Below are 14,208 nucleotides of genomic sequence, written 5' to 3' on the forward strand. Positions count from 1 at the left end.
TCCTTCCCTGAGAAGGGGGCTGCAAGTCAAAGGTATATGAACTTGAGTAGTGAAGAATGGGCTCTACACACTTTGCTCGTGTACATTTGGCATAGGTAACACCTTTGATTGTATAAGAGAAATTTGAAGATAACTTCAATAAGAACTTTGTCTCTCCTATCCTTGGACAGGATGCTGTTCAAACAGCTTAAAATGCCACCATAATAGACAGTGGCAGGCAAGAAAGGTAGTTGGTTTCCTACTATGCTCATTGTGTGGGTCGGAGTAGGTTGACACATGTGACAGATTATACGTCTGACTGTTGTTCTCTAATTTGTAAATGGTTGTTATGAAAGCATCACCAGACAACAAATACGGAATTGTTTCTGTATAGATGAGACGTTATGGGGTTGTTAGCTTCCCCAATAGAGATCTTCTCTGTGTCAAAGATCAGCGTTCTCTCAATTTTCAGTTCAGTTAGACCCTAATTGTGTTCTATAGTCACTGAATAGACTGGGGCACAATCACACTATCTAGGTCAAGATGTGGGTTGCCAAAGCATCTGTTCTAAATACTGACAGAGCACCATTGCCAGAGCACCACTTCAATCAGATTCGAGTCCTTCATCAGGCTGGTTGTGTTTTTTTTTTAATTTTTGTTTAAGGCTTTTCTACTCAAACATACAGAAATCATTTGGTCAGAAGAGAGCCTAAAATGATTGTCCAGTAACTGATGCCAAGTTAGGTTCGTTGTAGAATCTTCTAGTTCATCTAAATATCAGACACTCGTGTTGTTTTCATGACCACTGGACACAATTATTGGAATGCAAAATTATTTGTAATGTTGATGCAAATGATAAATGTTTCTCTTCTGTGGAGGAATTTCTAAGGTAATAGATCTTCATTCTTTGGCACATGAATATGAATTTTAGGATCACAAGGATGAATCAAAAAATTTTATAAATAAAACATGTAACTACGGAAATGACTGACAAATCTTTAAAATGTAACTTATTTAAATAGTGTCTGATCTGCAAAATATCCTACATGCCTCATGCAAACCAGTTCTCTCTCTATATATATACATCAATACATTCTTCAAATTTCTTTAAAACTTTAGGCTACCAGCTATGGATAGTTTTTCTAAAGAGCTTTGCAGCAGTTCAATCTCAGTTTCACAAAGGAATGTATTATAGTTTCCATATCAGAGGGAGAAAAACAACAAAACATCACACATCGTGAGGGAAATGGCATTCTCCCCAGATGCGCTGACTTGAACAGCCCAGCATAATTTTCAATTTTATGATAACGTAACTGCAGCCAATTCTGGTTATCCAGTCTTGAGTATCGGTAATGCTGTCAGGCCAGATTGAATCTGTTCATGATGATATAAAGTACTACCTCTTCCACAAAATGTAAAAGTGGCTTGATTCAGATGTACAGTTATTGGTCCATTGAAGCCAATAGTAGCTGCATATGCTCAGATGTTCTCAAAATCAAACCACTTCTAATCTAGGTGCTTAAATAGGGATTTAAGATAATAATTTAGGCATCCACATTGAAAATTTTGGCCTCAGTTTGCAGCCCTTACAGTTGCAGAGATGTCACTGAAAGTGACACAGTGCAGTGCTGCAGTAGACTTATGCCAGCAAAGCTGGATCAGTCAGGGATCTGAAGAGATGTGATTCCTGACCCATCATAGCTCTGTCAGCAAAAGCTACTGGGGTAGGTCAGTTATAGTGGCAAACGTGCAGTTTTGCCAGTATAACTAATTTCACTTGGGGGGAAGGGGCTGCAGTGAGCTATACCAACCAAAGCACGACTTTGTCGTTATAACTGTTTGCACACTAGGAGTGCTTTACTGGCATAGCTATACCACCAGAGCACTCCTAGCCCAAGTCTGCAGATAGATCAAATGAAACATTGGCTCAGAACCAGTGTTCAGTTGTTGACACCATCCATTAGCTTTGTGGAGGAATGGAAGGCCCTAGTGCAGCACAATTGCTGTAGAGTCATGGCTTGTGGAGAATCAAGGAACTTCACGCTGAGGCCCTTGGCATAGTGGGGGCAATGCAGAGAAGGCCCTCCACTCCATTTCACATCCAGTACATGGGCTATTAAAATTGGCACTGTGATTTTGTACACCTTGCAAATGTACTAAAAGTTTCTAGGGGAAATCTATAAATCATTCCTTCATGGCTACCACAAAACACCACTATTCATACAATTAAAATTTAATGTCAATGCTTTGAGATTCTTAAATGAAGTGTCATACTAAAACAGTTAAATAGGGTGAGAGAGACAATGACCAGGAAGAAATCTGAATTGGAAAAATACCTTACACTTCAGATATTTTTGTGTTATTTCAAAGTATTCATTCAGATCTTTGTGTGTATGTGTAGATGTATATATCTTTTTTTATATGAAGAACAACAGAGGAAAGGTTTTTCTTTTTAAGTAATATTTCATAAGTCAGCTAGATAAATTTCCCTACTAGTTATCTCCACCTTTAAAACTTCTATTAGAACTGAGTTGTTTAGGATGTCTAATCTCTTGGTTAACGTGCATAATTCCAAAGGACCCTTAATTATTTAGTTTAGCTGCATCTTCTGTAATACCGATTCATTATCAGTCAACTGCAACTTGACCACAGATATTTATTATATTATTAAAATCTTGTTGTTGAATTTGTCGCATTTTTCTCTTTTTAACATGTTTTCCCCAAAAAATGGTTTTGGCCATTTCTATAGTCTATGAGCTTTAACAAATACTTTGCCTGATATAGCTATTTAATTGTAATTGTGGATTTTACTGAAATGTAATGTTGGAAGATTTAACGATGTTTAGATGAGTACGTAGAGGGGTATGAGGATGGCTGTGGCAAGAGATGATGCCTGTTCTGCTACTTTGTGATATATTGTGCATTTAATGAAAGGTCCACTGCTGTTTTAATTCTTCACATTTACAAACTGGAAAACATGTTTTTTTCCCTCAATCTAAATAGTGACAGATCCAAAACAGCAACTGTGCACAATAGATTGTTCCAATACCAAATCCTTTAGCATAAAAGTTTGTACAAATGTAAAAACTGAATGTAGATTGCAAGAAGGGGCAAATGGTTAATGGTTGTAAGTGAGGAGGTATTGCCAAACAATTAGGTAGTCTCTGGTTGATTGTCATGCTTGCTGTTTCTGCCTGGGGTGCTATGTTGGTGGTTGTGTTATTTTGTGGTTTGGTTGGTGTTTTTATTTTTAATTAAGTGCTTGTCAATAGTGAACTCCTTGCCATTGTAAAATACTCCAAAAAAGAGCTAATTTCTAATCATTTTATAGCCACTGATCCAGAGTACCTTCTGTTTGCACTCATGCAGAGACCTTGATCAGAGTAGCATTTCCTAGTATTCCAGCATTTATAGAAGTGTATTGGAATTTCACCATATCAGGAAATTGAGTAGGTACTCTCACTTCATTTCTGTATTTTTCAGTATATTCCTTCCATCTCATTCCTCAAGGATTTATAATTAAGGCTACGAGTATGTTACAGAGATTGTGGAAGTCATGGAATCCATGACAAAACCGTAGCCTTATTTATAATCTGTAGGTACCTGTCTTCCATTCTGTTAAATTCTCATTTTATTGATATGCTCTATGGAAAATGTATACAGTAGCCACAAATATGTACAGTCAGTAGCTGTATATCTTAGGCCATATTTTTTTAAGCTCAGTTCAGTTTCAGCATATCTTGCTTTTGACATATGTGCATCAGCTGAGATGCAAGTATATTGATTTAACATTGGATTTTTTTTTGATTTTTTTTTTGCTATTACCTATGCAATCTTTTATCTGGAAGCATTGAGTTCAGTTTGTTCAATTTTCTGTTAATATGGTTGACTCATTACATATAACCATGGGCAGCGGGTATTAAAGGCTGCCTTGCATGGCCTCACCAGCCCCCAGGAGCTGCGCTGAAAGCACTCTTCCCCTGTGGCTGGGGCCCCAGGCTGGGGTTCATGGGGGCCGACCTGCAGCCAGGGACTCTGCCAAGTGCTCCAGGCCTAGGCATGGGGGCACGACACCTGGCGCTCTGGGGCTGGGGGTGGGAGGGCCATTGCCACCTGCACACCCTTCCAGGGCTGGCGGGGGGTGGGGGTGCTTGCCGGTCACAGCTAAATGTAAGATGGAACAGACTGTTTAGCATAAGTAGTTAACACATTCTAGGGAACCATTCAAGGTAGGGTAGCCCGTTAACACCTCTGCAGTCCTAGGACAAAAAGGGGGGTTAGTGGGTTACAGATTGTTGTAATAAGCCATAAATTCAGTGTGTCTGTGCAGCCCGTGATTTTTACTGTCTAGGAGAGTTATGAGTTTAAGCTCCCAGGCTCACCTTTTAAGTGTTCCATCTTGCTTTTATCTGTGATGCTCCGAGTACCTTTCCCAGACCTGAAGAAGAGTTCTGTTTTGCTCAAAAGCTTGTCTCTCTCATCAACAGAAGTTGGTCCAATAAAAGATATTACCTCACCCACCTTGTCTTTCAGATAAATTTTCACTTGCAAGAATACTGCATGCTAAAAATTAAACAAGGCAAACTAAATTTAAAGGAAGTAAAACTACCAATAAATACGGAAAAAACTTTCATTTGGTAAATTCAATGTATATTTAACTTAAGTTGCCCACGCAGTTACACAATTTTAAATAGATAATATTGTGGAATATTATTCCATGTCAGATATACTGAACATGTTCCACAGTTTTCACTCTTTTCAATGAATTTTCAAGTTTTTGCAGTGTTCGTATTGAGGTTTCATATTAACCAGTTTATAATGCAAAACGTGTACTCTTCTGATTATTATTTCTGCTTCTGATTGTTCAGTACTGCATATAAACAGATGTGAACATAAACAAATATACAGTGTTAATAAGAAACTTTTAAACCATATGGTGTGCCTAAAATTAGAGTATTGCAGTTGTGTAATGAAAACCTTCTGTTCAGTAACCAGATTCACATGAAACATAATCTGCTTAATGTAATCTGGCCAACGCTGTCATTTTCTGGATCAGGAAGGTAAGCAGAAGTGACAGACAGCCTTTATAGAGCATCTTTGCTATTTAGACACTGTCTCTGCCTTCGATTAATGGAGAGAGCTTGTGTTCTGATATAACACTTCGGATTCAGTGGTGAAAAAGTGCTTTTCAACTTCCTGTACTTTGTTGTTGCCACTTCTCAAATTCTGTTCAGTAATGAATATGCAGTCATTTGTAATGGTTTATATTTTAGTTTATATGCATCTTCCTTAATCCTACCTCTTAACCTCGTTTATTAAAGTGACTTCTCAGGCTGACGAGGTGAGATGTAATAACCCCGTGCTTACTTTATTTACGTATGGACCATACAGCCATTTGTATTATGAGCAGTTTCCGTTGACTTAGGGCTTGAAGCGGATAGTGTTTTAACTAGGTAGGTGCAGACAAAAAAGTAGCTTGATTCTTGATTGACCCCAAAAACTTAAAATGACCTTTCCCTTTCTTGGAGATTGACCTTTCATTTCTTCATGATTATTACCTCTGGGTTAGCTCAGTACTGTTCAGTAAACAGGGCAATGAGCCCAGGAGTCCTGTAATACATCAAGTATCTGATTCAATGTTCTGAGTAAGTGGACTGATGTAATTTCATTATTACACAACAGCCTGTGAAGATGAGTTGCAGTGCTGAGACGCTTGAGTCTATGAAACTGAGCGTTCGTAGTGACCGCTGAAGAGAGGTGCTTTACGATTAGTTATATTTATTTGTACTACAAATAGCTCATAGCATCCTTGATACTGTGTACAAATGCAAAAGGTTATTTTAATTTTTTGTTCAATATTCAAAAAGAATCAAGCTACATCGGGAAAGATGCTATCCTAGTCCCAAACAATTTCCAGTCTGGGAACCATTCTGACAATTAGATTTGCATTGTCACAAAATATTTCATGTATTTGTGAGGTAGTTTTAACGTGGAAACACTGTTTTTGTCACCATTGTTTGTCAGGTAGCCACTCCAACCCTTAAGTTTCATGTTTTAAAATAAAAATCAAACCAGTTAGCATTAATGGGACTTAGTTGGCATGTTTAGCCCACATGGCAAAGAATTTGACTGGCAGAGTTGAGGCCGACTGGCAGGACACTGCTGCTATCTGGGCTGTAATTGGTTTGTGAATAGATGGGTTTCAGAGTAATAGTCTTCCATCTCCAGAGCTGTGAATTTTTTCTTTTCAATAGCACTACACATTAACTTGGTGACTTCATATTCTTCCAATAGATTTCTTTTTGTTATTTTTTATTTCTTATGAGAATAAACCTGTCTGGAATTAATCTGATTCAGCAAGGAAATGGGTGAATTCTCTAGTTAAATGCCCTGATAAGGAGGGAGTTTTGTTTGACTCATCTAAGCAGGCCAGCTACAATGCTGTGAAGAAGTCTTGAATTATCCAGTGATTAATCTGTTTTTGAACAATGGGGAGGTGAGGTCTAACATTCCTTACTGAAGAGCTGGGAAAACTGTATTTTAATTAAAGCTTGTCAGAAATTTTCCAGTTAAACAGTTTTGTTGGAAAATGCCAGTTCATTGAATCCATTTTTTTTTTATGAAAGAGAGTTGGTTTTGACAGACTTTCACAGAATCACTAGCAGCTGTGAAACTGACAAGAATGTCCATTTGAGTCAGCAGCTGTCCCTCTGGGGAGACACCTTGTATCTGTTTCTAAAATACCTTTTGATTTTTAAGCTTTCTGATTCACAAGAAATTTTGACAAATTTGGTTTCATTCCAATTTGGAACAAAACCAAATTTTCAAATGTCATAACTTCTCGTGAACTGGAAATCCCCAGTTTCGGCCAGCTCTAATTTTAATAGGGTTAGGAGGTGACGTCTTAAAATCAGAGTTGTAGAAGGAATAGGTTAGCTGAATGCAGTATTCTGTTAAATTCATCAGTTCTTTCCTATGAGAGAGAAGAGGACTGCATAGTCCTGAAACGTCAAGCTGTAAATAAGAGACATGCCATCCCATCCCTCTGTCATTTATGTCCATTGAGGCTCTCGGCTCCTGATGCTAGTCAGACATGACTTCTAATGATGGGTGCTTGTAATCTGTGTTATCTTTTTGGAAACCTAACTGCTGCTTCGAGTGATGGGTCCCTATTTCCTTCCACTGATGGTGCGCATGCGCCCGGAGCCAGAGAATTTGAAAGCAGTGTCCATTGGTCTGCACATGTGCCTTGACTCACCTCGTGCCTCCAACCAAAGAGATAAAGGGCGGGGTGAATCTACTGCGTCTGCAGTTCTTTCCGACCACTGCATGGTCCAGGTTAGCCCCTTAAGTGTTTGCAACTTCAGCTTCATTCTACAAAATAAGAATCATCTTGTTTGTAAATAGTTTAATGTTTTAATAGTTTTTATGGTTTAGCATTACATCAGTCTCTTGGGAGGCCCCTCCCTCCCTCTTCTCCTTCCCACCCCCCCAGGTGTGCCTTTCAGGTACCAGACTATGCCCAGGACTCCAAGCTTCACACTCTGTGCTTCCTGCTTGCAATCCTGCTTAGTCAGTGACGACCACCAGTGCTGCCTGTACTGCCTTGGGAAAGCTCACATCATGGTATCTGCCGATTGTTCCCCAGCTGTACCCGACAAGGGCGGGAACTTCATCTCCACAAAAAACTCATGGAGAAGGCCATGAGACCCCCAACTGGACCCAGGCTGGGAAACCCCCTCTGTACATCAGCCTGAACCAGAATCATCCTCCTCAAGAGATTCTGAGCCAGCCAATGAACCGCTCTTCCCTTACCCTACATAACATCCACCATCCAAAAGACCCGTGCCGGTTTGGGACCAACCTCTGCCTCATCAACTCGGGGCCACTGGTACCCCATGCCATGGGGTCCCCCATGACCAACTATCAATCCCTTCTACTAGCCGTATTGGGGGACTAGTAACCAGTATCCCCTGCAGAATCAATCCAACATGCCAAGGAGTCACCCCTTGTTTCCCTGCCCCAGATCTGGCAGAGGAGGAAGAACACTACACTACAGTTCTGTCACTTCCATCATCATGATCATCCCCAGACAAAGCAGTGACTTCTAAATCCCCTCCCGCCCTCAATGATTTCAGGCAGTTCCAGGGACTTCTCTGCAGAATTGCTGGAGAGCTCCTGATTTCTCTCAAGGAGATGCAAGACTCTGAGCACAAACTCCTAAATATCCTGCATACTTCTGGACCCAACAGAATAGTTCTCCCTGTTAATGAAGCCATACTGCGGACAGTTTGGCACACCCCTGCCACCTGTGCTCCTACCCACAAAGGGCCAGAGAAGCATTATTATGTGCTGCCCAAGGGTGTGGAATTTTTGTTATCTCACCCCACTCCCAATTCGCTGGTGGTCCATGTCGCTTCTGAAAGGGCTAGACAGCAACATCCCCAATCTACTCCTGCTGACAAAGAGGGCAAAAGCCGGGATCTGCTGGGAAGAAAGATCTTCTCATCATCCAGCCTCCAGTTCAGGGTAGTCAATTATCAGGTGCTACTGGCTGAATACTATTTCCTGAACTATGCCCAGTTTGCAGCGTTTTCAACAGGACAGAGCAAAATGATAGCTAGGACCATCCTCCAATTTGCAGTAAATGCTGCTGATGCCTCCTCTACAGCTACTCCCATTGTCATGCACAGAGTCATGGCACCACGCATCACCGTTCCCTAGGGAGGTTCAGAATACCACTGAGGACCTGCCCTTTGATGAGTCACAGCTCTTCAACCAGAAGATGAACAAGTCCCTCCATACCCTAAAGGATTCCAGGGCTACGCTCCATTCACTGGGGATATACACACCTCCCCCTAAGAGGAACTCCACCGCGCATCGGTCAGATCTACACATGTGGCTCAGCAGTTTTTCTATCAGAGGTCCTATGAACTACCATGTAAGAGACAGAGGGTTCAAAAGTCGCACTTCCCTACGCCCTCTGCAACAGACTCGTCATCTCAACCCCCGGCTCAATGTTGTTTTTGATGGGAACTCAAGAACCTCAAAACACTAAGCCCAACCCCTCCCAATCTCCCCACACCATTTAGGCGTCATCTAGCACTCTTTTTCAACACGGACAGCGGGTGCTGAGCATCATCCACTCTGGCTATATGATAGTTTGCATCCCTACTTTCGCGCAAAAACAAACAAACAAAAACACACCCTCCCCACTACCTTTCAGGGGCCACTCTCATGAGAGTATTCTCAAACAAGAGATGAATACCTTACTGCAGTGAGGAGCAATAGAACATGTCCCTTCTCAATACCGAGGGGGAGAGTTTTATTTGACTAACTTCCTGATAACCAAAAAGAAGGGTAGTTGGAGACTAGTTATCAATCTCAACCACTTCATTCGCAAACTCAGATTTTGCATGGTCACGTTGGCAACAATAATTCCATTTTTAGAAAAGGGATGTGGATCACAGCTCTTGATATGAAGGATGCCTACTTTCACGTAGAGATTCATCCCACTCTCAGACACTTTCTCACATTGATAGTAGTCTCTGACCATTTTCAGTACAGAATAATCCCCCTTGGAATAGCGACCTTCCCAGAGTCTTTACCAAGATACTCTCAGTAGTATTGCTCCACATCAGTTTTGTGGTCTCCTTGTTTTCCCCTACCTTGACGGATGGCTGCTTCTTGCCGGGAAGCCTGTGTCTCAACTTCCATGATGTTACTACACCACCTCTCTTCATTGGGAGTCAGAGTAAACATTGAAAAATCTGTTCTCATCCCCCTACAAGCTCTGGTCTTCACTGAAGCAGCCTTAAATTCTATCACTGCAAGAGCGTATCTCCCCAAGGACAAGTTCCAGAGCATAAACAATATCATAGCTCATGTCACAAGCAACCCTCAAGTACCAGATAAGCATGTCTGTCTCTCGTAGGTCATATGGCCCACCCGATGCACCTATGTCACCCTGTTCACAAGACTCTACCTTCATTGCCTTCAGGCTTGGCTGCAGTCGGTATACTGCCCAAGCTGTTGTTCCATGAACCTCAGGGTAACAGTTTAGGTCAGGGTACTGTCTTGCTTCCATGTTCTGGTGGACAAATCCTCATCAGGTATGCGTGGGCGCCCCCTTTCTCCCTTCATCTCCAGACCAGGACCATTATTACAGATGCATCCCACATGAACAGTCACACAGCATAAGGTGCCTAACATCTCAAGGATCCAGGGTGCACATCATTATTCTGGAGTTGCAAGCAATATGGAAAGCATGTGAGTCCTTTCTTCCTTTCATCCATACTCACCATGTCCTTATAATGTCAGACAATGTTACGGCTGTCTTCTGCATCAACAAGCAGGGAAGTGCAGAAGCAGTCAGCCTCTAGAACTAGTGTATCCCCAATCAAGTTACCCTATCAGCAGCTTACCTTCCTGAAAAGCCAAATGTGCTTACAGATTCCCTCAGCAGACACTTTGCAGTCAACCACGAGTGAGAGTTTCACAATTTGTTACTGTGCAATATTTTCACTCTGTAGGGGACCCCAACCAGGGATCTGTTAGTCTCTCAAGCAAACAAGAAATGCACCACGTATTGCTCCAGAGGAGCCCTACGACATTACTCCCAGGGTGATGCTCTGCTTCTTCCTTCGTCAGACCAGTTCAACTATGCCGCCTTCTCCTGCCCTGAGTTCTACACAAAATCCTGATTGCCCCCTTCTGATCCAGACAGTTCTAGTTTCCCAACCAGATGTATGTCATCCCAACCACCAATCATCCTCTCAACATTCCCCAAGCTTCCCAATCCAGTGGAATGGCAAGATCAAGCACCCCAATATGTCTGTGCCACCTCATAGCTTGGTATTTGAATGTTCATGCTCCACAGCCATATGAAACATTCTCTAGAACAGTGGTTCTCAAGCAGGGGTACACGTGCCCCTGGGTCTTCCAGGGGGTACATCAACTCATCTAGATATTTGCCTAGTTTTAGAACAGGCTACGTGAAAAACACTAGCAAAGTCAGTACAAACTAAAATTTCATACAATGACTTGTTTATACTGCTCTATATATTATACACTGAAATGTAAGTACAGTATTTATAGTCCAATTGATTTATAATTATATGGTGAAAATTAGAAAGTAAGCAATTTTTCAGTAATAGTGTGCTGTGATATTTTTGTAATTTTATGTCTGATTTTGTAAGCAAGTAGTTTTAAAGTGAAGTAAAACTTGAGGGTATTCAAGACCAATCAGAGTCCTGAAAGGTTGTACAGTAGTCTGGAAAGGTTGAGTGCCACTGCTCTATAATAGTAGAAGGGACTGTACTAGAAAATATTACCTAGCTAAACAGAAGCACTTCTCTTCTGGGGCACAACAAAGAGGCGCTTTCCCAGAGACTACAAATATTCCTCTCATCTTGGACTATAGCCTATCTTTGAAGACACCAGGTTTGTCCATCAGCTCCTTGTGAGTGTACTTGGCGTCAGTCAGCACATAACATCCACCTTTCTCAGGGCTACTCAGTCTTTGCACATACGCTGACCAATAGATTCTGGAAAGGCCTAATAAGAACTTTCTCACCTACTCAGAAGTCTACTCCCCAGTGGAACCTGAACCTTGTTTTCTCAGTACTCATAAGGTCCCCGTTTGAGCCTTTAGCTACTTGCTCCATGTCCCTCCTTTCCTTGAAGATTGCCTTCCTTGTAGTCATCACTTCAGCGAGAAGAACTGGCAATCTTGGAACGATGATGGCAGAGCCTGCATACACTATATTCTATAAGGATACAGTGTCTTTACATCTGCACCCCAAATTCACCCCCTAAAGTAGTTGCAGAATTTCACTTTAACCAATTCATTCATTTACCTGTGTTCTTCCCAACACTGCACACTTCTTCAGAGGAATGAAGACTCCACTCCCTCAATGTTTGGTGGACATTGGCTTTTTAACTACAAAGAACAAAACCAATCAGGAAATCTCTGAGACTGTTTGTCACTATAGCAAAAATAGTCACAGGGCACCCTTATTTGTCTTGTCCACATTCAACTTTATACTATGTGGTTTCCCACGTTCATATGTAATCTTCACTAACTTCATCAGATCTTCTGAATCAGCCAACTGTACCGTGCATAGTGAATGTCATTCATTCATTTTTCCATTCATCTTAATACTTTCTTCGGTTAATTTAATCACTTGCTATAAATGTTGAGTAGTCCGTGGCATACAACCGTGTCTCACTTCTCTCTTGATTACTATTAGATTTTATTTGTGTCACCCACTGTAATCACTGTCTGATTCCAGTATAATTGTTTTATTACTCTGAGTTTATATCCCTCAATCCCTACAGATCGGAATATATTGAGCAATTTGTAGTGATAGAGTCTGTCAAATGCTTTTTGGAAGTCAATGAAACACAAGTATACTGTTTTCTCCATTTCGATTGATCTTTCTGATATAAGCTTCAGGTTCATAATTGCGATGCCCTTTCCATGTTTGAAACTGTATTGTTGTCCACTTATTTCCTTATCAGTCTTTCCTTGTATTCAGTCTTGAACAACTTGCAAGAACATGCTATACTAGGCTGATTGTTCTGTTGTTTTTACAATCCATAGCACTGTTCTTTTTGGGGGGGGATCTGAATATGCATGAGGTTGTAAAATCTTCTGGTAATTCTCCTGTCTCAGACATATTCTTCATCCCCTTATACTTTTTAACAGTTCGGTTCGTATTACATCATAAGCTAGTGCTTTTTTTTTCTGTTCAGAATTTTTTTTATTGGTACCATGATTTGTTCATCCATTATTGGCAGGCTTGCTCTCTAGTTGAGGTTTTTCAGGCCATAGTATATTCTCACCATCTCTCATTCTTGTGTTTAGGGTCTGTCAGATATTGTCCATTTTTGTCCTTAAGGGTAATATTAATAATTTTTCTGTAATTAATAATCACTGTAGGAAACTAATAACTTGTTCAGAGTTGTAATAAATTAGTCTAGACAGTTAAAAGATATCACAACTACCATGTAAATAAGCTGTTATGCAACTGTATAGAAGAGGGGGAAAGTTATAATGTGGCATGCCATCTGCTAATAGTGTATTTCATATCATTCCTCATTTGATTAAGGACTCTTTCACTCTAAAATGATATGACCATGGCTACATTGTACATGATGAAACATTCATAGTTAGAACCCATCCGATGGTAAGGGAATCCTGTCAGAACTGTTCAAACTGTACCGATCTTGACAGGTGTCCATAGTAAAGTGTTACTTCAAGGATTCTAAGTGTGGTATATACTATTTTTTCCAGTGACTTTTGCTGCAGTGTGAAAAATGCAGTGAGTCAGCCAGTTTTCAAAGCAATGCAAAGATGCTATGATAGAGACATTTTTGCAAGACATACTAGTCTGAGAGAGAACTGCAGACCAACTTCCTTGAGTACCTAACATGGAAATTTCACTCATCCAGAATGAGTTTTTGTGAAATGTATGTGGTATAATTCTGATTCTTCTTTTCTCTAGGAGGACTTTCGGAATAAAGTTGAAGATTACATTAAGCGGTATGCGAGATGATGAAGGAAGACTGATGGCAGGACCATGGATTTCATACTATAGAGTTGTCTTTATCAAACAACAACAAAAAACCCAGATTGTACTAGTCCTGTGTCCATGTTGTACTGAAGAAAAAACCTAACTTCGTAATTGTCCAAGGTAAATGGACAGTTCAACATAAATACAGCAAGAAATTGTGTATGTTGGTTAAAAAAAGTTGTTTGCTTACTTTTAAAATGTTTGCTCTTCTGAAACTGTACTGTATATCTTGTTGATGAAATATGCTTGAGAGTTAAAAGAAATCACTATTGAAGTTGTACTACACTTTTCTTCTTGCCTAGTAAAAACAGTGATGCGTTTCTTCTTGCCTAGTAAAAACAGTGATGTTCTGGAACACTTCAAGTTGGCAATAAAATGGTCTCCCTCTGAACCAGATTATACTACTCTTGCCTTTGATGGAGCAAAAATAATACCAACTTTTCCCAGCAGTCACTAGAGCTTGTCAGAACGCATAAAATCAGCTCCCTCTAATACTGAACTCTAATGATTCTATTTAATCGAAGTACATTTTGGCACAAATTTATGACTTGTACACTGCTGCTTTGAGTCTGAGCTACAGTACTTTTAGTTTGTATTGTTTGTGCAAAATAGTTGAGAAATATAGGCTAATCCAGAACCTATAAGTCTAAAT

General features: G+C 40.5%; 1 protein-coding gene across 2 annotated transcripts in view; it reads left to right on the plus strand.

Annotated features, from left to right (window-relative positions):
- The window catches only part of UBE2F (ubiquitin conjugating enzyme E2 F (putative)), a 127,979-nt gene extending 114,027 nt beyond the window's left edge, over positions 1–13,952 (plus strand). For both annotated transcript variants that reach the window (XM_077829590.1, XM_077829591.1), the window contains one exon: positions 13,488–13,952. In XM_077829590.1, the coding sequence (XP_077685716.1) occupies positions 13,488–13,538 (51 nt within the window). In that variant the 3' untranslated portion in view covers positions 13,539–13,952. The remainder of the gene's footprint in view (positions 1–13,487) is intronic.
- Positions 13,953–14,208: the final 256 nt, after the last annotated feature.

Source organism: Eretmochelys imbricata, chromosome 11, assembly GCF_965152235.1.
Source record: "Eretmochelys imbricata isolate rEreImb1 chromosome 11, rEreImb1.hap1, whole genome shotgun sequence".
Taxonomy (NCBI): domain Eukaryota; kingdom Metazoa; phylum Chordata; order Testudines; family Cheloniidae; genus Eretmochelys; species Eretmochelys imbricata.